The sequence below is a fragment of the Rhipicephalus sanguineus genome, chromosome 10, assembly GCF_013339695.2.
Source record: "Rhipicephalus sanguineus isolate Rsan-2018 chromosome 10, BIME_Rsan_1.4, whole genome shotgun sequence".
In the NCBI taxonomy this organism is placed as follows: Eukaryota; Metazoa; Arthropoda; class Arachnida; order Ixodida; family Ixodidae; genus Rhipicephalus; species Rhipicephalus sanguineus.
In genome coordinates, this window is record NC_051185.1 from 42,530,313 (window position 1) to 42,554,685 (window position 24,373).

The window sequence follows — 24,373 nt, forward strand, 5'->3', positions numbered from 1 at the left end:
CTTGAGCACAACAGCACGCGTTGACGCGTTGAAAAAAAAAGTCCGTGATGCCAACGCCTGCAGTAATCTGAACACGAAGGGACACGAAGGCCTCCAAAATTTGCGTGCACAATCTCGAAGGCTACGACGCCCCATCAGCGCCGCTGATGGCTTATTCTAACTGGCGGTGCAGCGCGCATCCCCGTACTTGGGTTTCCGTGCCTGCGAGTGAGTGCTGTATCTTCCATGACAGCGCAGGCAGCAGCTGTTCCTACCTACGTGGTAGCGTACGTTCATATCAAAGGTCGCGGGGTGAAAATCGGTTTGCAATAACTGCACTCCATTACCCTGCAGGCTAATGGGCCTTGGTCAGGTCCACAGAAAAATTCGTACGGGCCGTGCTCACAACACCGACGTTTTACTGTATCTTGTTCTGGCGACGTTAGGAGATATTGGTGAAATGTGTCGCTGACTCGCATTTCATTAAGGTATCCGAATGTGGATCTACAACTAAAAACGACGAAGTGGTTGTATTGAAAAAGAACGACATCACCTGGTGTGCCCTGGCGATGAGATCTAAGTCGTGCTTGTGCAGAAACTTTCCAACGATATCTGCTCCGAAAGTGAAGGAGACGCCGCGGTCGCTGTCACCCCAACCCATGATATCTCTGTTGGGATCGGCCCACAACAGGTCGCACATCAGGCCGAAATCGGGCACTTCTGACGGGCGCGTTATCCGCCGAATCTGCTCCATCGACTGCAGGTCGGGGCTCAGGCCTGCAAGTACATCACCAACAGCACATATTTACCTGGACAATGATTGCACCCCTGAATTCTGCCACCAAAATTTCATTTTCTGCCTCTTCCCACGTAACGATTGAACCATGAACTTATAATGGCATCGTACTCTCGCGATGACAATGCTCCATGCATAAAGGGGCCATGACACGGTCGCTCGAAGATTTGTGGTTTTCAGCGAAAACCAGAAATAGAGGGTCTATTATGCCTATACAGATTTCAAAAGTGGGCCGTAAAAGAATATTTCAATGCAAAACAAGCCCTAGAAGTCACCGGCTGTAAACCCCGTCCACCGCGAGCGACCACCATATTGCCGCGGCGCGAGTGACGTCATGTGTACACGAACGGAGCGGTCGTCTTCTACAAAAGTTTCAGCCGCTGTAAATTGTTCAATTGCAGTGCCAAGCTGACGAAAGCGAAAATATCTCCATATAACGTGCAGCTGCCCACGGAACAATATCGTTCGCCGCAATGCAGACGCTTGCACAGCTAGCTGCTTGTTACGTCACGGCTCGCGAGTGCACCAGTGGTGCGTTACTCTCGGGCCGCTCGCGTGTTTATATAAATATTCGATTATAAACTAAGTGCTCAACCAATTGCGCTATAATTTCGCCAGCTTACTTGTGAATGCACAAGGATTAATCCGCATAGCACAGATTATGATCAAAAATTGGGTGTCATGTTCCCTTTAAGCCAATTTACACCTAGCATAGTGGTTCATCCTATGCCTGCAGGTCGGTGCGCACATCTCTAACATTTTCTAGCATAGAAGTTAACGGTGCCCCTGGTGTTACCGACGTCACAGTGTGCCGCGAAAGGTCATCTGTCTTTTCGGTAACTGCAGAGACCGGTTGATAAATGATAGGACTTTCGTGAGATTGCGGCGATGCCTATACGGCAGTGGTGTGCGAATATTTAAAATTTTGAATACGAATCGAGTATATTTTTTTATTCGAAGCACATTTAAATATGGTATGTAATGCGTGTAGCAGAAGAGTTGAGCACATACCTCCGTGCATGCAGAAAATTTTGTCGCTTACTATGGCAGCCACTGGTAAACAGTTGAACATGTCTTCGAAGATCTTAAACATTTTGACGTTGTACCTCCTCTTGCCTGCAACAACATCAAGAAAAAAGCAGTTGCCACAAGGTCAATGAGCCTTCAACGAGGGGCTCATTGAACAAGCTTGTTTCAGCACAGCGGATACCAGCAAGTTACATGCTACAGCAGTTATCATTTGCACGTGTTTACAAGTGGTCAGAAAAATGAAACGGCTCAAACGGGAAGTTATTGACAAACTGAAAACTACACAGAAAAATCCGACATATCTCATGCACTGTGGGAACTGATGTAACGCGAAGCTGACAGCAAAGAGCTGCATACATCGCCTTGTTTGCCTTTGAGGCAAATGAAGTCATTCATGTCATGACATCTAGTTCACTGTATATCGCAATGTTTGTCCTGCATTCATGCATGTAGTCTTTAATATAATGAAACGTATATTCTTCTATATGCAATGCATGAGCTGTCGTTTATGTTAGTCACGCACTCAGGTCATGCCATACCAATATTGATGTATATCCAATTAATGGAACGGCCGGAAGCGCACCAAGACAGCGTGATGTAAATCGTGCCGTACATGGCAGGCACGTTATGATTTGCGTGTTAGGACCTGTAATTTATGTTCGTCATACAGTCACGTCACGCAATCACTCTCGGTGTATATCAAACTGGAGAACCGGCCGTGAACGGCCCATGGGCGTGGCATGTAAATCATGCCGTACATGAAATCCGTGTCACGAACGTCATGCCATCACCTGCCATAGTGTTCGTCATGCAGTCGCGTCACGCAATACCAGTTTTGGTGTATGTCCAGCTAGGGAAACGGCCGCGAGCGCACCATGATTGTGGCATGCGAATCATGCTGTACATGAAATGCATGCCATGATTGTCATGTTACCACCTGTCAGTTGTGTTCATCATACAGTCGCGTTGCGTAATACCAATGTTGGTGTATGTCAAGCTAGCGAAACGGCCACGAGCAGCCCGTGAGCGTGGCATGTAAATCATGCCATACACGACATGCATATCATGATTTTCATGTTGCCGCATGTCATTTATATTCGTCATAAAGTCAGGTCACGAAATACCACTTTTGGGGTATACCAAGCTAGCGAACATGAGCGTGGCTTGTAAATCATGCTTCGCATGAAATGCCTCATGATTGTGATGTTACCACCTGTCATTTATGCTCGTCATACAGTCACGTCACGCAATACCACTTTTGGTGTATGTCAAGCTAACGAACAGGCCGCGAGAGCACCAAGAGTGTGGAATGTAAATCATGACCTATACGACATTCATGTCATGATTGTAATGTTACCACCTGTCATTTATGTTCGTCATAAAGTCACGTCACTCAATTTCAGTTTTAGTGTGTCAAGCTAGTGATCCGGCCCTGAACACACCATGAGTGCGGCATGTAAATCATGGCCTACATGACATGCATGTCATGATTGTCATTTTATCACCTGTCATTTATGTCCGTCGTACAGTCACGTCATGCAATACCAATTTTGGTGTATATCAAGCTAGCGAAACGGCCGCGAGTGCACCATGAGCATGAAATGTAAATGATGCCCTACACGACATGCATGTCATGATTTTCATGTTAGTGTTCAGCCCAGGTGCCGAGAAACGAGGTGGACTGCTGGCAAGCGGAAACCAAAAAAACTTTATTCTCTCTCCACAACTCCCCTTATATTGGCCTCGAGGAGTTACGGAGTCGCCTTCTATCGGACGCGCCTCGATTGCGTGCTAGGCAGGATACCGCCGGCGCGCTCCCCATAGGTTTTGCTGTCGGCGCTCTACAAACACACCTCGCGGAAGCCCTCCAGGGCATTTCTGTAAGCACTTTCGAAATGAACTGTGCTCTTTACTGTCAAAATAATCATTTTCGACGAACTGAAAGCACAAGATAGTCTACAGTCGCTGTCTCTTTGCAGAAAACCGAGCACCCGCTTCACGCTGTCACCGCGTTGCAGACATCTGAACCGGCTTCTTGCGTGAAAGGTAGTCACTCGCTGAGTGCAAACTATGTGGAATATCTCGTTAGAGTAGACTGCCTGTATAACCAAACGGAGCATACCAGAAAGAAGCCTCAAGCCAGCGATCGCACGGGTTCCCGACGACTGACGGTGCCTCTGCATGTATGAGCGTCTGCATGTATGTTCGTGCTGATGGTTTCGCTTTTGCTACGAGCGCATTTTGGCACCGCGCTGTGGGAAAATATGAGAATTTGTGAGTAAACAAACAACTACTGTTGCGCGGACGCTATCAGAGCAGTTCAAAAACAATTTCCTTACAACTGCGGCTTCGGAGCGCATGGCAACTTTGTGATCTGCCGTCCCGACGATTCAGTGTTTTTTTTTTCTTTTTCGGTCTAAATTCGGTACGTTTCAATGTCATTTGACAAGTTGTCTCGCACTGCGTATTGATCGGTCTTCTCAGCGGGCAAATGCCGCTGCTTTTGTTTCTTTATTCAGCGCATTCGTTTCGTTTGGTGCTCACACAAAACGTGAGCAAATGCGACGCCTTTTTTTAATGCTCCTTAATTATCGTTCCGTTTGCATTCCAGTGAACTTGCCGCTCTCTGTCATCAACAAATTCATAGACCAAAGCTTCACCATTTCGAGACTGCTGGTAGAAGGAGAACCAGTCTACGAGACCGAGCATGTAGTAGCATGCGACGCCTAGGAAAAGAAAGGAAATACAGTAACGTTTGCCGGACTTGTTCTGCAAACGTCGGCTGTGAACTAGGACCCACATGAACTTGAAATAGCGGTGAATAAAATAGAAGGTATTGCAGCAACCAGCAGCCGTAAAACAGGATAGTGATTATTTGGCGAGTACCCCAGCAATTTTGGCAGCAGTGTCGTGTCTAACGCCGACAGGGTGGCATCTTTCCCACGTAAATAAATGAGGCTCCAAGAAAATGCATGGGGTTGGCCGGTGGGCCGATCACGGAGGCAATGCAAAATTTATGTAGCTTATGAAGCAATGCATGCCTCATCAAATGGGAAGGTTGCCCGTCGGCGTCCCGCGTCGGTGGCGTCAACACGAGTGATGCAAAAAATAATTGTCACGTGATGATGTCACCATATGACGTCATCATGACGTCACAGATCGCCAAAATATGTAGCGTAATTATGACGTCACATGATGACGTATTCACACGTCATGGTCGCTTTGCGTTGCCTCCGTGATCGGTCACGGAGGCCGTGCAAAACCGCGTAGGTGCAGAACGCTTTTGAGGGGGGCGCGGGAGAATCAGTACATCGACTGACAATAAGAAGATGGCTTTCGCCTTCTAGTCATCTTTAACGAATGCATAAGGGACCCTGTGCGTTTTTTAATTCAACGTATCTAAACAATGACTTGCGCATCTGCAGCCGATTTTGTGGACGCTGAGCACGAGGCCGACGATCAAGAGGTCGAACGGGATGGTCCTGAGATGCCATCGCACGTGGTAAAAGGTAGCGCTTTTACCATCCTGTGGCAGATAAGCATCATTTGCCGGCGGGAAGCGTGCGCGAGCCATCGTCTCAATGCGCGCTGTCTGCTACTCACCGAACATCGCAGGCCCGAAGCAATAACAAAAGTCTTCGTCGCGGAAGTGCTTGTTACACACAAGACTCGTAGCGGAGAGCTACTTGCCGGTTCTTAGCTTTACAACCCATGCCTCACGCTGTTTCTTGTCCCGCGGTTACCAGTGCAGGCTGACACTGGGCTCCTTTGCGTAAGCGCGGCACTGCGGCACCGAGCGGTAGAGCCCTATGTTCGTCGCCTTCGGAGGCAGCCACTCTATTACAATGGTTTCAATTGAGTAGAAAATGAGAGAAAACTTCCGAATTTGAACAGACCGCAGCGCATGTGGAACTTGAAACTCGTTTTCAAAGCACGCGGCAGTGCGCCACAAGCAGCTGACGCGGCCGCTGAGACCACGTGATCCTGCCAAGCACGTCACGCCGACGGTGGCGCCGGCGTTTTTAGTGGTGGGCCTCGAGGCCAATATTCTCGGTGGACTGTAGCGCCCCCTTGTGGCCACAGGTTCAAGGCACACTGGCAATGACCTCCACGTCCCTCCTTTTCACATTTTATGGGGCAGCTCCTCACAAGTCCAAACGTCTGGGTGGCCTCACTATACGACCACTGCGAATCCGTGTCATAGTTTCCTGTGGCGTTACTTCCGGCTGCACGGGTTCTTGCGGCGCCGCAGGTTGCAAGTTCCCGGGAGGGGCCGGCGAAGATGATGCTAGTTGAGCTGGACTCGTTTCTGTCAAATGAGGCACCAGGTGTCGATTATTACGCTTCAGGACGCCACACTGGGCCTGTGAGAGCACTTCACCTTTGCAGCACGTGTCAGTGACCCATACATAGTCTCCAGGACTTATACCTCTGTCACACGGGCAGCTTTAACTGCGGTTATGCTTAACCGTGGTTACAGGATTAACCGCAGTTAACGCGAACGCGGGTTTGCCATTGCTACACGAGCTCAGCTCAGTTGAGCAAGCCGACGAAACCACGTGCTGCTCGTATGGTCAGCAAGAATTTTGGGCACACCCTCGGCAAGTTTCGTGGTACGATACACCTCCGCTAACCCCCACGACAGTGTATTGAATCGTTCCACTTTCGACTACATATTCAGTGTTTGCAGCTCTGTGAGGCGGCTAGACACGAACAATGCAAAAAGCACTTCCCCTCAAGAAACCTGTAGCGACAATACTGTACCCTCTCGCAAAGACGCCGTGGACGGAATAATCTTTGTTGTTCACTCTTAAAAAAAAGGTAGTAGAAAAGGTAGTAACGGGACCCGTTACTACCTTTGTGACCCCATTACTACGTATTGCGGTCCTTTTACTAACTCAGAAGTACACACGAGGTCGTAAATGTCAGAGGCAGTAAACGGTACTACCTGCCTAGGTGGCGGGTTAGTAAACGTTACTACTTGCGTACTTGCACACATGCGTGCGCTTCTGACGTGTAAAGAAAGGGGGTGCAGCCGCATCTAGAGTAACATGTCGTCAGTGGGTGAAAGGGGATGTGAATTGGTTGAAAGGAGGTCTATTGACACCACACAATGCTTTTTTACAAATATTTTTATTGCGCAACATTACTCTCAATGCGAGAGTGTAGCGTTTTTCGTTTTGGCGAGATAGAAAGGGCAAGAGTATTCTTACGCAAGAATTAACTGTGCTCTATCGGATGACACGCAGAGCAATGGCATCCCCTGTGCATGGTCTAAATACAAATTTGCAGGGAAAGCCGCCCAGGAATGTTTATGCACCAGAACCGAAAGCAACAATATACTCATGCACCAAGTGTTGTACGACAAGGTTCTAAAACTCAATATACATTGAAGGTTATCCACAGGATATAACGAATTGCTCACTAATTGACTAACAAGAATAGTGTCGATCGCATGCGGTGAAGCGATACCCCGAACAGTTAAACAAAAGCGTCAGTTTTCCAATTGCCCGAATTGGATTAGCTGAACAGTGAACATTGAGGAAAGCACACGAGATAAACCTGTCATATCGTTGTCAGAATTTGAAAGTGCACTTAAATATCAGCTATACGTTTACAACAAAAATACGGCTGGGAACGGTGGCTGGCAACGTAAACGCACCCGCATTCCCCCCCCCGCCCTAACCCTTCCTCGTCGGTAAGTACCCACCCCTCCCTCGTCGGTAAAGTCAGGCGAGCGGGGGTGATGGAGGAGGGAGGTGGGAGTTGCGCATCCATGACTCCCCTCCTGCAGCTGACGTTTCTGCTTGCTGTTACAACACCAGCTGCTACGCACAGAAAGTAGAGGAATGGGCACCTGGTCAGGTACACCCTTCCTCTCTTATTGTGAGGGAATGGCAAAGCCTCTAACTCTACCTGTAGTACACAAAAGCATTGCCTCTGAGATCTGTACTTTGCAGCGTTGCTTTACAAAGACTTAGAGATGACCATTGATTCAGGTGTGAGCTTTGAAATTTGCTGTAATATGCCAAACACAATAGGTATAGCTGCAAAACTAAATATAAATAACGAACAAATAATGCAGTTGCACCTAAACTTGTGTGAAAAGCCACAAATACGTTTTATTTCTAAAAAAAATATGACCTGTAGCACAGCTCGACACTGCTGCCACCTACATTCTTTTTGGTTTAGACTGTAAGCTAACAGTTGCAACAGGTCTCGTTGTACTACAGGAACCCGCTTCCCGTGAACACATGTGCCTCGCGCTTGCATGTTTATCGTGTTGATGAATATTGTGTGCGTTTATTGTGTGCTTATCGTACTCGACATTCGTCGACTGGGCATTTTCCGTGTGCTGAGGCGTTCTGCTGCCTTAATCCAGTGGCGGATGATGGTCGTCGTTCGTTGCCGCTCAACACAGCCTCATGGGACGCGCAGCTTTGTGTCCGCGCTCAAAAGTGCTTTCTTGCTTTGTTCATCGATTACTCACGTTGATCGAGTGATTCAATATCGAGTGTACTTCCGAAGACAATCCGCGTCCTAGTGTTTGGACAAGCGGCGACCGCGGTTCCACAGGAGGGGAAGCGTGAGCCTTTTGACGAGCGACTATGAAGAGTGCACAGCCAATGCCAAACTTGGGTAAGTTGAAGGTCGCTGAACTACATAACCTTGTTACTTCATTGCATGACGACTCCTATGCAGTAACCGGCGTGTTGGCATAGCGAGGATGATCAACCAGATACCCGATAGGCAGGTATGTTTTGTGCTTTGAGTGCACTTATATACACCACCATAAATTACATGTTTGAAGGATGCGCGTTGCGCTACGCGATCTTATGCTTCGATCATGCAAGCCTCGGGTCGTTGTGCTGTTATTCCTTGACTGTTTACTGTACGAGATCATCGCTTGAGAGTGTTTCTAGAATCCCTTGTCGCCGTTAGAAAGCGTTTGCTTTTTTTAAACACATGGGTTGTGCCATAATGTTTTCACGATGTTGCTGCGAGAGTTCACCAAACTCGGTAATAACGCACAAAAATATCACAAAACTGGGGACATCACAAGACTGTGGACGTGATAAAAAAACACACAGCCCTGACACGCGCACACGATGATAAATATGTTTTCGTGGTTGCGTCCCCGAGCTTTTCGCCAGAAATTCGTGTAGTTGTTTTGTGGTTAGGATTTCAACCTAGCTGCCTCATAATGTTTCAAAGGAGCTCACTTGAAGTAAATCTATTTGAGTGAATTACGTTACGTACTGGTACTAAGTGCACACTCCAGAAAATGCGTACTTAATTTGAAGAAACACATGTTTATATCAAATAGTGTTATTACATGAATATGTCAATTCACTTAGGTTAATTAAGCTAACACATGCTACTCTTTGTTGCAATATTGTGTGTTTGATAAAATGTGCGTGAGCTCTTGTTCTGCCATTATATATTTTTTCTTAGCATCTACGTGAGCTTGTGTTCTGTCAAATATTTTTTCTTAGCATCTTGAAGCACACGAGGTTCTCTATCACAAATAACGTAGATTGTGCTCATGTAATAAGAACGTTGCTTTATTGTATGGTGCTTTAAGTTATTGTATTTTCCCGCTTTTTTTTTTTTTTACTCGACATGGTAGCAATATTGCTCGCTTACTTAAATGCATAACCAAGGTTTAGTATGCAGTGATTTAGGGTTTATTTAGCTTTGTAAGGTCATAAATTAAAAGAAAAAGATCTCAATTCTCATATATGTTTCCAGAAGTTCACAGAAAGTTGGCAATATTCTCGGTTTTGTGAAGGGCTTACATAACTGACAATGAAATCAAATTGACAGCTCAACTATATAAGACAAACTACATGTGAATTCGCTTTAGAGAACCAAAAGTTTGTTTCCTGAATGGCTTACATTCATGATGTAATACAATGTGTATGGCTCGTTCCCACCTCACACTAAGGGCACATGGACCACGCAGTCTTTTAATTCTTTTTTATATTTCGATAAAAGTGTGTATATCGTTTTTGTGATGTGAATCACCCATATGGCTATGTGCATATTCTGGGAAGTGCTTACTGTGTACATGTGTGAATGTTGAACACGCAATGACACTCTTTCAATAGTTTGCAAGTGGCTAGTTCACTAATACAGCTGTTCTTATTGCACCCTGATCCCTTCATTGAACGATCGATCTCTTTAATATATGAATATAGACTTGCCTGAAGACATGTTTGGTACTCACTATCTGTATGTGGTTGGGTTTGTTTTGCATGAAAATCAACATTTCTATATGTTTTCTGTTATGCATGTATCAGCGATGAGAGAGAGCTGTTCATGGCACCGACACAGAGGACAGGTTGCAGTAAATGATAAGAGCATACTTCCTGCAAGCCCGGGCAAGCCATAATGAGTGGTAGGCATTTCTTTTCATCACTGGATTGGGACAGTTTGGACACGTAGCACCTATTGAGATACAGCATATACTGGCCTTTAGCTTAGGGGTGGGAAGCCTATCTTCTGCACTTCAGTGCAATGCATATTATTTAGTTTGCATTCCTTGAACATGGAACGTGGAATAGTTTGTATTGTTGAGTTCGTAATTTTTGAACATGGGATGTCGTCAGAGCCAACATTTTGAAACTTGCAGTTGTCTTCATAAAGGGAGCAACTGTTAATTCTTGATGTTGCTATCTTGATGAAGACAAGTCTACTCGTTCAAGAGTTGGCTGCAGCGACATACCCTGTTTGAGGACTTCTTCGTCTCTTCAAGCCTCTTCCATCTTCCACCGAACATCTGTGTTGTTTGTGCTGCCATGGAACAAAAGACTCAGGCGTGCGCAGGCACAGCTGCATCGAAGAAAAATAGTAATTTTTTGTTAAAGATAGTGAAGGCACACTAACGCAATCTCAGCCAAGATTATTAATAGTTGCCGACTCAATTTTAATGTAGTAGTTTTGTCGCTGTGCTTACGCACAATAAAACTCATCAAAAAGTGGGAAGCAACCACATATGCTCCAGTGTTCAGGTAACAAGTCATCACTGCCTTTCTTTGTGTTTCAGTGTTCCCTGAGCCTTTCTTTGATACACTCCCCTGTTTGCCTCTAAATAATGCTTATCCCATGATCTGATAAACGATGCCTTCTTTACAGAGCGCATAACGTGTCCTGTGATTCCTATTGCAGCCAAGTGAGTGTCTGGGTTGCAATGTTTTCAGAGTTTAGCACGCTTATTTGAGGCCGTGAACACTATGCTGAAGATTGCCCGAGCACCAACCGTTTCTATATTGTTGGATATCCTGTCGCAGGGTATGACATAGTGGCAAACATATTTTGGCCATCACGACTAGCCGTTTCTTTGGCCTGGCAACTGGAAGGTGTTTTTTTGAGTAGGGTTTCTGCAGGGCCAATACAGCAAGGGGAGCAGGATACAAACTGATGGGAAACAAGCCATTGCTGCCTTTTAGTTTCTCCCTCTCAATAATGGTAAAAAGGTGCATTGGTCTGACACTGCCTCGACAGTGGCGTAGCGAGGGGGTAGCAGACCGAGCCCATGCCCCCACCCGCCCTCCTCCCCGAAATGAATTTCTGCCTATGCCTGTGTGGCTCGCTAACACGGTAAAAATTTCTGTTCCTGTTTCTTGTGGACAAGCCTTAATTTCCAAGGAACTCCCCTGACACAAGCAGGATATCCTGTTCACCTTGCTGTATCGGTTGCATATACTCTACCCAGAAAACCACCGTCCAGTTGCCAAGCCCCAAAAAAAAGGCAAATCTTGATGGCCAAAAAATGTTTGCCACTATGTCATATCTGCATGAGATATTCAACAATATAAAAACGGTTGGTGCTCGGGATCATCAGCATAGTGTTCATGGCCTCAAATAAGCATGCCAAACTATGAAAAAGCAGCAACCCAGATACTCAGAGGAGAGGATTGGCTGCAATAAGAAACACAGGACACGTTACATGCCCTGCAAGGAAGGTACCGTTTATCAGATACCCCTATCATGGGGTAAGCATTATGGAGGGCAAATGGGGCAGCATCTCAAGGAAAGATTCAGGGAACATCGCAACAATGTAAAGAAAGGCAGGGATTGCCGGTTTGCCAAACAGTAAAGAAACTATACTGCATTGATCATTGAATCAGCAAGTATTCATGTTCTCGAGATTGCGTTAGTGTGTAATTACACTATTTGTCAAAGAAAGAACTATTTTTCCTGGACGCAGCTGTGTCTGCGCATGTTGAAGTTTTTCTTTTTAAATTATAAATATGTGTGATGTGAGTCCAAAAAACACTTAAAAGTTAGTGCCTATCTGTCCTGTCCTCACTAGTCTCTGCGATAAACATAATGGTTTCAATATTATGCGTACCCATGTGTTCTTGCATTGATAACATCATCTGCAGGCATTTACAAACAGCAAAAGGCAATAAAACATATATATTCTGCCACTATATTATCAAGTGATACAAAACTGACTCGTGCAAAGCTCTAGGACACACTTTCGCAGTGCATTCCGATGCTCTATTTCTCTAAGTGGTGGGCCTTAATATTCCCTCTTCTGACCTTACTGCTATGTATGAACGGATTTGTGGTATTTTTATAGGTTGTGGCGCAACCTAGCTTTAAGCACTTATTTCCTTCTAACAAAGCCTTATTATCAAATAATCGATAAGCCTGAGAGTGATAATCTGTATCGGAGAGAGCCTTCATTAGAAGGCAGGGCATAGCCATATGTTTCATCACATTGTTTAGAACATGATCCCACCACATCTATAAAGGTACCATGAATCTGTACATCACACGGTTCATGAGACAGATTGAGCCTTACCACATAAAGATATGTGTAATGCACTGTATGACGATGCCTTGAATAGCCTTGTTCGACAGCGAAGTTGAACTGTTCATTAAATTGATACTAAGGTGGAAGGGTGTACGTTTTAGCAATACTTGTAACTGGGCATGTTGGTAAATACTCAGGAGGGAGCCCGAGATAATAAGCGGACAGTGCTCCTTGCTTCTCTCCTGGGTATACATTTGATTACTGCATTTTGCTGTTTGTGCATGCACTGTAAATGATGTTATCTCTGTGAAAACACTTGGGTTCAGGTGATATTTTGAGCATCTGCATGATTTCTAGAAAACTTAGCTGTGAGTTCAGCATTGCTATGTGCTCTTTTCTTGAGAAGCTGTGCTATCCTGTCAAGATGTTTAATAATTAACAACACACTCGAATGTGGATTCTTCATATGGCAAAACAGCGCAGACAACGGGACGAAGAACATACAGGGCACAACGCTGGCAATCAACTGATTTTTTTATTGGGAGGACAGAGAATCTGTAGGCAGACGAGCAAAAATCGAAGAATGGCACATACGCTATCAAGTGACTCGGCCGCCCGGCATTACTATCAATTCGGATAGGGTTTACAAGATGCGGCAAGAGCAGATTTCATTAAAACTTAAAGACGAGCAAAAAAATGGCAAAAAATAACGATGACATGGTCGTCAGTACCAAACCAATTAAAACCGCTGAAACCTGACTCATAAATCAACAAAAACAAAGAACCAGGGTCTAAAAAAAGGTTTGTAAGCAAGTGACAGCAAGGCTTGAAAACTGCAACCACGAACAATCGAACAGAAAACAAAAACATGTGACAACAAGCCAGGCCGGTGGCCATGCGGGAAGGGGGGGGGGGCTCGCCCTCCCCCCCCCCCTCCCTCCGAAATTTTGAGGACACATGGTGTTTTTTTTTATCGAAAATAAATCATGAAAATAGGCGTTTTTCTCAAATAGTCAAGGCTTTCAACAAGTGGGCCCCCCTCCGAAAATATTCCTGGCTACAGGCCTGCAACAGGCGTAGTGATCGCAATTGAGGCTCAAGGTAGCTCATTTCTTTGTCAGAGTGCTAGTGATGGCGCACTAAAGCAAGCTGCTCCCCTTTTGTGTATTATGTGCGCCTCAAATTTTGTGTGCACATTGATCTCAATATTTCGTGAGAAGCTGCACATTGTCAAGCAAAGGGGAGCAGCCGCATGATGTACAATGCCAGGTTGTTGCTTTTAAAGAATTCTCATGCTCACGCATTCTGTCATTTATGCACCGTCCAGTATGTCCTACATATGATTTCCGCATGATAATGGAATGTCATAAACGACGTTTTTCACACATTCAATGAAACGATTTCTGGTGCTTCTTGTCACAGTAAGAGGAGATTGTTTCATCCCTGTTTACTGCCCTGCATAGGGAGGCCAGATGATTTGGGGCAGAGAACAAAACTCTTACGCCTATTCTGCCGGCAGTCTTCTTCATCCTATGAGAGGAACTGTGAATGTAGGGAACGACAGCCAAGCAAGAGCGAGTGTGCTCGTTTGGCCTGTTATTTCTTGTCGTTCTAAGAGTGATCAGCAGCTTTTCAGCTGGGGAGCTCAAAAGAGCACTAGGGAACCCTGTGCTGCTCGAGCGTTCCACCTGAATCATAAAACTTCTTTCCGTCCACCGAGGGCATGATCGGACGAGGACGTTTCTGATGGTGGAATAGCCTATTCCTTTTTTAACTAGCTTAGAGTACGCAGAAGGATACGGAAGCGAATTCTTCTGAGACCAAAGAAAATATCTCGAACAGCTGTGGTCTTCATGGGCTACGAGCAGCAAATCCAAGAACCTCAGCTCACCTTGTACGGGTACTTCTTTAGTGGTTTGCAAATCTTGGAGGTTCTCGTCAAATGCGTGGTGAATAACGTCAACGGCCTCGGTTGGTACCACTGTTGAGGATTGCAGGATCACAAGGTAATCGTCGACGTACCTGGATACATTTGATACATTCGAAGACTGCAGGCAGGCCTCAAGGTCTCTATCGTACCGCGTCACCAAGAGATCACTCAGCGCAGGCGCGACGCATGACCGTGTACACACAGCCTTTTTCTGGACGAAGAAGTTTCCTTCAATATTCACCACCATTGACGTTATTCATTGCGCATTTGACGAGAACCTCCAAGATTTGCCGACTACTAAAGAAGTATCGGTACAAAGTGAGCTAAGTTTCTTGGTTTTGCTGCTCGTAGTCTATGAAGACCACATCTGCTTTAGTTATTTTCCGCGGTCTCAGAAGAACTTTCTTCCGTATTCTTTCGCGGACTTTAGGCTAGCTAAGAGAAATAGCTTCTTCCGCCATGAGAAGCGCCCTCGTTTAATCATGCCCTCATCGAACAGAAACAAGTTTTATGATTCAGGTGAAACGCTTGAGGAGCACAGGGTTCCCCAGCACTCTTTTGAGCTCCTTAGCTGAAAAGCTGCTGGTCACTCTTAGAACGACGACAAATAACACGCCAAATGAGCACACTCGCTCTCGCTTGGCTGTCATTCCCTACATTCACGGTTTCTCTCATAGGTTGAATAAGGCTGCAGGCAGAGTAGGCGTATGAGTTTTGTTCTCCGCCCCAAACCATCTGGCCTCCTTATGCAGGCTGTTGAACAGGGATGAAACAATCTCCTCTTGCTGTGACAAGAAGCACAGAAATCGTTTCATTGAATGCGTGAAGAACGTCATTTATGACATTCCATTATCATGCGGAAATCATATGTAGGACAAATCGGACGGTGCATGAATGACAGAATGCATGAACATGCCAATTCTTTAAAAGCAGCAACAGGCAGTAACCTGGCATTGTACATCATGTGGCTGCTCCCCTTTGCTTGACAATGCGCAAGTTCTGAAGTATCAGGATCAATGAGCACATGAAATTTGTGAGGCGCACATAATTCACAAAAGGGCAGCAGCTTGCGTTAGTGCGCCATCACTAGCACTCTTTGACGAAGAAATTAGCTGCCATGAGCCTCAATTGTGATCACTAAGCTTGTTGTCAATGCTTTTGTTTTCTTGTTTTGTTTTCTGTTTTATTGTTCATGGTTGCAGTTTTCTAGCCTTGCTGTCGCTTGCAAACCTTTCTTTGTTAGTCCCCAGTTCATGGTTTTTGTTGATTTATGAATGTCCGATTTTAGCGGTTTTAATCAGTTTCGTACCGACCGCCATGTCATCTTTCTTTTTTGCCATTTCTTGCTCGTGTTTACGTTTTAACGAAATCTGCTTTTGTCACACCTTGTACACCCTTATGAAGTTGATTGTAATGCCAGCCGGCTGAATCACTCGATAGCGTTTGTGCCTATTTTCGATTTTTGTTTGCCGGCCTATATATTCCCTGCCTTTCCAATAAAGAAATCAGTTGATAGTTAGCGCTGTGTCCTGTATGTTCTTCGTCCTGTTGTCTGCGCTGTTTTGCCACAATGTTCATGAACCAACTAGCCCACCTATATCCTCTTGTAGATTCTTCTGTTGTTTGTAAAAGATAGGTGATCAATTTCATGACTATACAATATTTGCTAGCTGATATTGTAAGTGTGTACTCTTAAGCATGGAACCACGAACAAGTATTTCCATTTTCATAAAACTTTTGTGACCTGTTCAAGGTACCTGGTGAATATACCTTTGGCTTGCTTCCTCTAATGCTCCGTTTCTAAATTTTTGTAGAAATGATTCGTAACCTGTTTCAACATGCATATTGATAAAATGTATTGTAGGTTGTTACAGAAACCACCATTTTATCATTCTTCTGACTAGAATTTAGTATTTGTGTTGCTGTATCACCAAGATGCAGCTCCACATTCCACGTGCCTATTGCTCAACTGCACTTTGCACAAGCTGAGCATGAGCTACAAATTGCTCTGTGATAGTTTTCTTTAAAACAATCGAGTGGAATAGGCCTACTGATGCACCCAGGAGTCATGCATGGAGTACCATTTGTGTAGCGAAAGGACGCTATTATGCAAAGTTACATCAAAGAAGCTGACCGAGCTAATCGGTCTGTATATGATAGTTGGCCTATCTATGACACCACAGCCCGCAGAAGTGCTGTGTAGCGGTTTGTTTTCTTATGTTTTTGATCAAAGCAGCATGAAGCCAAGGCTATGGGGTTGGACATTGAATACACATGGATTATTGAAATAAAATGGTAAAAATGATATCACTATTTCGAAACAGAAAGTCATCAGTCATAAATTTCAGCATCTGTTGATGTGTTGTCTAAGCTGTTCGCTTCAGTGCCAAACTACATTTTCACATTCTGTCTTGCAGGTTTCAAATACAGCAATTGTACCACCACAACAGTGCAGCACAGGAGATCCTATCGTCAGTGCCGCGTCGAGAAATTAAATAAAAAAGCGCTTACTCCTGGAAACTTCTCGTATCGTCTTATTTGTGTGTTTGTTATAAAACTGCACTTTCATGGGAATTGAATGAACTGGCCCCATTTATTGTCCCATTGAAACTGAATAAATTGACAATGTAGAGCTTGTTTCCAAATGCCTGCATCATATATGCCTACAAGATTGCTTATTGGCTTCAAAATACTCTTACATGCAAAGAACGCTGTTGATGTAGTCATTGCTGGAAATGGTCTGCTGATATTTTTTTTACGAACCTCTAAAGCGTACACACTTTCGTATTGTTAACCACAAAAAGATTTATTGAACTGTGTGCAGCAAACATGCTGTTGCAGGCATAAGGCTGCAATACGCTGGAACTCATGCGTCAAAATTGTACACACTAACAGCAGCCAATTCCTTGCAGACCCTCATTAGGTGTGGATTAGAAAGCGCATTAGACTGCCATAAGACAGTCTAATGATTCTGATGTCTAAAAACATTAGTCTCTTTATTGAAATACATTAATTTTTTTTATAAGGGATATACTTCTGAGAGATTAGCTGACGCATGCTCTTTGTATTAAGATGCATTTTTTCTAGTTCATGAAGTTGACTGACGTTGCCATGGTGTAGCAAGTTTTCATCAGTAGTTGCTGCAAATAGCTAACATTCGTGGTGGAAGTTTGCTAACTTTCAAATACTATTTTCCTGCATTCAGTAACTAAGTAGTAACCGTCATGGTAGTAATGTTACTAGCTTAGCTTACTACCTTCCAATAAGTAGTAAAAGGAACTAGTAACCGTCATGGTAGTAAATTTACTAACTTTCTGTTACTACCTTCTGGTATGTAGTAACTGCGGGTAGTAAATTTACTAACTTTCTGTTACTACCTTCTGGTATGTAGTAACTGCAGGTAGTAAATGACATGGTAGTAACTTTACTACCTTGCCGTTTACTACCTGCAGTTACTACTTAGGTAGTGAATGTTGTGACAACAATTTACTACCTCAAAGTTAGTAAGTAGCACTACCTTTTTTTTAAGAGTGTTGGCCTTTCCACGGCGAGCCTCGTTTTGCCAAGCGAAACTTGTTTTCAACTAGTTTTGCTTGGATATTGTTCGCCAATTGGAGACGCGTTCCGTCAAAATCCTCCGCGAAGCTGCCGAATAACGTGCGCCGATTCACGGCTGGTGCACTCACAGCTCCGCCATCTTGTTAGCTGTTTGTGAGGGTAAACCGTGCTTGCCTAGCTCGGTTTGCGATAACTACGGTTAGGAGACTAACTGCGGTTACGTCTGCCGTGTAGCTACCACTAACCGCGGTTAACCGTAACCGTAGTTAGCTTAAGCGCGGTTAAGGCTGTCCGTGTGACAGGGGTATTAGAGGGGTTAGCTGGCTTGAAGCCCGACGGCTATTGTAGTTCTTCGCTTGTTGTGCCCTGTAACCCGTATCATTTTCCCTGAAACTCGTATGGCATGGTAATGACGGCACCAGTTGTTCCGGTATTCGCGGGAGACGTGTTTGCAATCTCCTTCCCATCAGGACTTGGGCCGGAGAAATGCCGTTCGGACCGGGCTTGTCACGGTATGACAGTAAAAGCAGATAAGGGTCAGGGCTTTTGGAGAGCAAGTCTTTCACCTTGCGCTCCGCCTCTCCATTGCTCTGGGGGTACCTTGGGCTGCTGGTCTCGTAACGGAAGCCATATGACTGAAAACTCCGCAAACTCGCAAGACACAAACTGTGGTCCGTTGTCGGTCCGGACGACGTCTTGTATGCCAAAACGGGCAATGCAGCTCTTGATTGCCGCAATGACTGCTGGTACCGTGGTGGACCCCACGGAGACTTCCTCGGGGGAACCTAGAATAATAATCAACAATCAGGGCGTAATCGCGCCCTTTAAGTTGAAACAGATCGATGCCAAGGTGCTGCCGTGGCCTGTCAGGTGTAAACGTTGGCAACATAGACTCGGACCGCTGAACTCGAGTCTCGGCGCATACTACACACTGCGACACCATATGCTCTAACTGCATATTAGTTGGCCACCAGACTCCCTGGCCCGTTCTTGGCAGCGGTGCACTCCCTGATGCCTTTCATGTAAGAGGGCGAGAATGTTCTGGTGCAAGGCTGAAGAAAATTCAAGTCGTCGGTCCAGCAGAAGAATGCCGTCGTATATGCAACACCTGTCCCTCTCCTTCCAAAACGGAGTGACCTGCGTGACCTGCAGAGGCACCTTGTTTTTGTCTGGCCATCCCTTCGTGCAGTAGGTCATGACCGCAGATCAAACTCCATCTTGGGCTTGATCCATGCGCACATCCTCTAGGCGTATTGCTACCAGTGGCGGTAATTCCTTAAACACTTCGCTGACAAAAAGCTGCAACGTCCCTACTATGCGGGTAGCCGGCAATTTAGAGGGAGCTCACGACAAAGTGTCTGCCGTATCCAAGTGCTTCCCAGGCACATATTTCACCACAAACTGATAACGCATCAGTTTTATTCGCATTCGTTGTATGCGAGGTGGCACGAGTTGTAGGTCTTTGTTACCCAGAATGGTGACCAGAGGAAGATGGTCTGTCTCTATTTCGAAGGTGAGGCCGCAAATAAACTGATCGTACCGTGGAACGGCCCATGTCACGGCGAGACACTCCTCTGTCTGACTATAGCGTGCTTTTGTCGGAGTGAGCGCCCTTGAAGCGTACGCTACAGCCCGTCGAGTACCTTCAGCCTGGTCCTGTAGGAGTACCGCTCCCAGACACTAGGATTATGTCTTCGATGTAGGCGGTAAAAGTTTCAGAGATCGATTATGTCTTCGATGTAGGCGGTAAAAGTTTCATTTGGTCCTTGTGCCCGAGTACGCAGCCGTTGTTCTGCGCGTAAATTCCGCAGGGCAGGGCGACCGAAAACTGCGGATATTGCCTCCTTGAAAGCGGACCAGTTCTCGAACTCGGACTCGTGGTTAGTATAACATAGCTTCGCCACATTAGCCAGGTCCACTAACTTTTTCGAAGGATGACAGCGAGTCCTCGACGTCCTGATCTTCCGTGCACGCAAATATCGGGGGGTCTCGCTGGCGAACCGGGCCGGGGCAAACGGCGGCCGCGAGAGGTGGTGCCTGTTGGGAAGCGTTGACTTGCATGGTCGGCTGCAATGTGCGGGATCCTAGCTCCAGGGTGCAGGTGATCTGGGTACCCAGCACCTCCACCAAATGTAAAGAGGTTTATTGGGCGAGCCGAAAAAACGGGTGGTAGCTCGGAAAAGTACGCAGGTAGAACAAGATGGTGGTGTCCCAACGCAGATCTAGTGCCTTTCGCTAGCGATGATCATAGCTGAGCCCGTGTTTTCAATGTCTTCCTTTCTTCTTTATACATTATCAAATTCTCGTGCGTTAGGCTTAGCATGCATGGCTAAACAGACGGCTGATTTATGAAATAACGACAAAAATGTAAATGATGCTTTGTTTTCGGCGTGAGATGGCTCAAAGCGATGGCTCATTTCACCATTCATTTGTTGCTGTCAGCAAAGTGGGCGAATAGCAAGTGCATGTTCGGATCGAAGCCGGCGTTCGCGGCTGCATGGGCGCTGTCATGTTGATTTGTGACCAGAGTTACCGGCGGTTATTGACACAGCAATTAAAGGCAGACGACATCCATGCGAAGAACGATAAAGATATCACGCATCGATGTGACGTAACACATGCCAAACAAGCGGAAATGTCTTAACCCTGCAAATATAAGGTAATTATATCTGGAACTATATATTTTGCTGCGCAAGTGTGTGGCTTGCTTACACACCGTAGCCTTGGTAGTGCTGAACGGTAGTGGTGAGATGGAGTATGTGTTACATTTTATATGAAAGTGTTTTGTGCCGGGGTCCACCAAGTACTTCCGCTACCGGATATGACGTTCATAAAATGGACGCCAACGGGTCAGAAAGAAAAACATGGTTGATCTCTCCGTCATAGGAATCGGAATAACACGAAAGTAAAACGTGCCCTTATAGAAGTAACTGAATGTTTATTGTACATTGATACGAGAGTTTGCACAATGTATATTGATGTCTGGCAGCTATAGCACCGTTTAACGTGGATGCACTCACTCTGATGCTTGGTGGTACATCTCCATGCCGACAACTAACGTCCATGTTCAATGATTACACAAAACCTTGTGGCAGCTGTAGTAGTTAACGGTGAAAGCGCAATAAGAGAACGAGTTGTGATAGCCGGAAGAGCGCCGCATATTGGACTCAGAACTTGGTCGCCATCCTACGGCATGTTAAAATGTGATTGAGCGCCACGGCCGCACTAGAGGGAAACGCAAAGCGCGTCGTGCCGTCCCCGTAGCCCAGCCGCAATTTTTCTCGGGGCGAACGCGTAGGCGGGGGAACGCGGTGTTACAGCCAGGTGAGGCAGGCGCGCGTCGCAGAGCTATTTTTGGTTTGATAAGCGTGATGCTATGAGCGAGGCCGACGCTTTTACGACGCTTGCGTTAAGGTCGCCACCTCGCGCTGCGTTAAGGAATTGACAAAATGCACTTCTATTGAAAACGCGCCGAATTGAATGAACGTGTAACGCGTTGCAGGAACTAAGCGCGGAGGCCACAGTAATGATGAATTACTTTACTTTGCTGCTGCCAGAGGGCAACACCACCTTGCCGACCGGGAGAGTGATAGATATAAAAGGCGCGTTTGTAAAGCCCCCAGAGTCTGTGACCGTGGCGCAGTGGATACCAATAAAGAAAAAAAAAGTGGCGCAGTGGATAGCGCGCCCGGCATCTCTTGTTGCGGACCGAGCGGTCGTGGGTTCGGTGCCCGTTGACGGAACTTTTTTTCTTTGCCGTCTGATCGTGCACATTTTTTCGACGTCATTTCCGTGACGGAAATACGTCACTGAAGTCTTGGTGGACCCCGACATGAAACACTTTCGCGTTAAAAAAGGAAGAAAAAGATCCACCGCTGGGAATTGAACCCACGACGTTGCGGCCGCGACGGTAAGCGCCCGACGCTAAACCAACTAAGCTACCTTGTTTGTTTTTTTTCTTTATTGCCGGTAACCGCTAGCTTGACAGATGCCGGACGCCTCACGAACGCCGCCTTATACTTTCACACATTCTCTCTCGCACGGTGCTCTCTGTTGGTGGTGTAGATGGGTGGGGCGGAGCGGGAAGGTGCCGCCGTCTGTGAGAGGTCAAGCGAAGTAAGGTGTCACGATCGACACTTACTAGCGCTTACTCCGAGATTGCGCGCAATATCGGCGTTCGTGGTTAAAGCGTCTCGATACCAGCCAGGGAAACTGGCCGCGCTGGCGTCGCCGAGGCACCGTAGACGCAGTTACGTTCTTTGCCTTTCGCTTCGGGTGAGCGTGCGCCGGCTCATCGGAGTAGTGCAGCTTCCACATGCATCAACGGGATTTCTCCGCCGCCGACTAGTTCGATTGCGAGAGCACCGACTAACAAAACTGCAGCAATACGTGTTTCAGAAAGGACACGATTTCGACGGGCGAATGTCGTGCCTTGGTGGAGCGAGACAGAGACCGGCGGGACGCGCGCATTTGCAGCTCAAGCTAAGAACCTCTACGAAATAGGCGTCAACATGGATGCATTCACGCTAATCGGTGCTGTAGCTGCCAAGCACGAGTAGACATTGTACAAGCTCTCATGTATCTCTACAAAATAAGCACTTCTGTGTAGACACTTTTCACTTTCGTGTTTCACCGATTCCTCTGACGGAGGGATCAGCCATGTTTTTATGAACCATTTCATGCAACAAAAATTGGTCAGTGACTGAATGTGACTCCTATATCAAACCAAGTTTAAATTTCATGAAGACTTGTGTATGAAGGTTCAACTGTAGCTCTCAAACAAGCAAGATTTTTATTTATTTATTTATTTATTTATTTGTTTGTTTGTTTGTTTGTTTGTTTGTTTGTTTATTAAAGATACTTTCAAGGCCCGAAGGCACTACAGCAATGAGTGGGGAAAGCGATAACTACAAGTGCAGTTTTAAAAAAAAGAAGTTACAGGGCATCTTGTACGGTGAGCTTTAAATCTTTTTCGTCTATTATGCAGGTGTTGGAGGGAAAGTTATTCCAGGCGGCGCAGAACAAAGGACAAGTTCTACAGACCCTACAGAGGCAGCTGTGCGTATTACGGCATAGCTTGCTGTATTTTTACCCTGCCTGCCCAGTTTCTCCGTACAAAAGGGATGCAGTGGTCTATGGCAGGGGCAGCCATTTATTACCTGCCGCTGCTAGAGCTTGGACAGTTCTTGCAGTGCACCGCTGTGGCTTTGTGCCCACTCAAGCTTTCATGCAGCATGACAATTGAATGCTGACATGAACTTATGCCATCTTCCACAAATCACACTGGTGCTCATCGGGGCACCCAGATGCTACCATGATTGGACAAAACGGCACATCAGAGAACCATCGCTGTGCTTTGATGACGATGTTATTAACCCCATCCCATAAATCGAGACAGACTATTGGGAAAGTGGCAGCCCCTTGATGTGCCTCCAGTTTTAGTGCTATTGAAGAAACACATGCGGCTAAGATGAAGGGGACAAAAACTGTCCACCAGTAAGCAGGCGCTCCTATGGAGTCTACACGCGAAAGATAGCAAACGCACACTCATCGTAGAAGCCGTAGACGCGGTTGATGGAGGCGCACTCGTGGTTTCCGCGCAGGATGAAGAAGTTCTCGGGGTACTTGATCTTGTAGCAGAGCATGAGGCTGATGACCTCGAGCGAATGCCGTCCCCGGTCCACGTAGTCGCCCAAGAAGAGGTAGTTGCTCTCGGGAGGGAAGCCCCCGTACTCGAACAGCCGGAGCACGTCGTAGTACTGGCCGTGGGTGTCGCCACAGATCTGCAGTGGGGCCTCCAGCTCCAGCAACATGGGCTGCGACAGGAGCACCTCGCGCCCCTTCCTTGCCAGGCTGTGCAGCTCACCCTCAGATAGGTCCACATTCTTGCCTGGCTTACCGCCACGCACTGCACAAGAAAGAACGGAAGAAGGCATGAATATGCATCTACAACAATCCGCCCAGTCCTTGAATATGCACCTGCAGCTTGGAACCTATTTCATGCAAATGATATTAACAAGATTGGATCCATACAAAAGAAAGCTGTTTGTTTTATCTACTTTCATTATGATAGGAACTTTTGACCTCCTAATCTCTCTAATCTCAAGTTAACCACTCAACAAAAGCTTAAAGTTCCTGCACGTCTTACTCCCCATGCTGTATCCGCTTAAATAAGTACTTTAAGTTCACTCAACCTTCCTGTACTCGTCATTCACACAGGCTTAATATTTTGCCACTTAAATCTAGAACTGATTTGTACAAATATAGCTACTTTCCTTGAACAATTGAACATTAGAATGCATTGCCCGCAATC

The 24,373-nt window shown here is 46.0% G+C and overlaps 1 protein-coding gene across 1 annotated transcript in view; it reads right to left on the reverse strand.

Moving 5' to 3' along the window:
• LOC119406361 (serine/threonine-protein phosphatase PP1-gamma catalytic subunit B-like) overlaps positions 1–23,964 on the reverse strand; it is a 28,734-nt gene extending 4,770 nt beyond the window's left edge. Inside the window, exons 1-3 of the mRNA XM_049420059.1 lie at positions 23,606–23,964; positions 1,787–1,891; positions 533–756 (exon numbers count right to left, since the gene is read on the reverse strand). Of these exons, the coding sequence (XP_049276016.1) occupies positions 533–756; positions 1,787–1,891; positions 23,606–23,873 (597 nt within the window). The 5' untranslated portion in view covers positions 23,874–23,964. The remainder of the gene's footprint in view (positions 1–532; positions 757–1,786; positions 1,892–23,605) is intronic.
• Between the last annotated feature and the right edge of the window lie 409 nt (positions 23,965–24,373).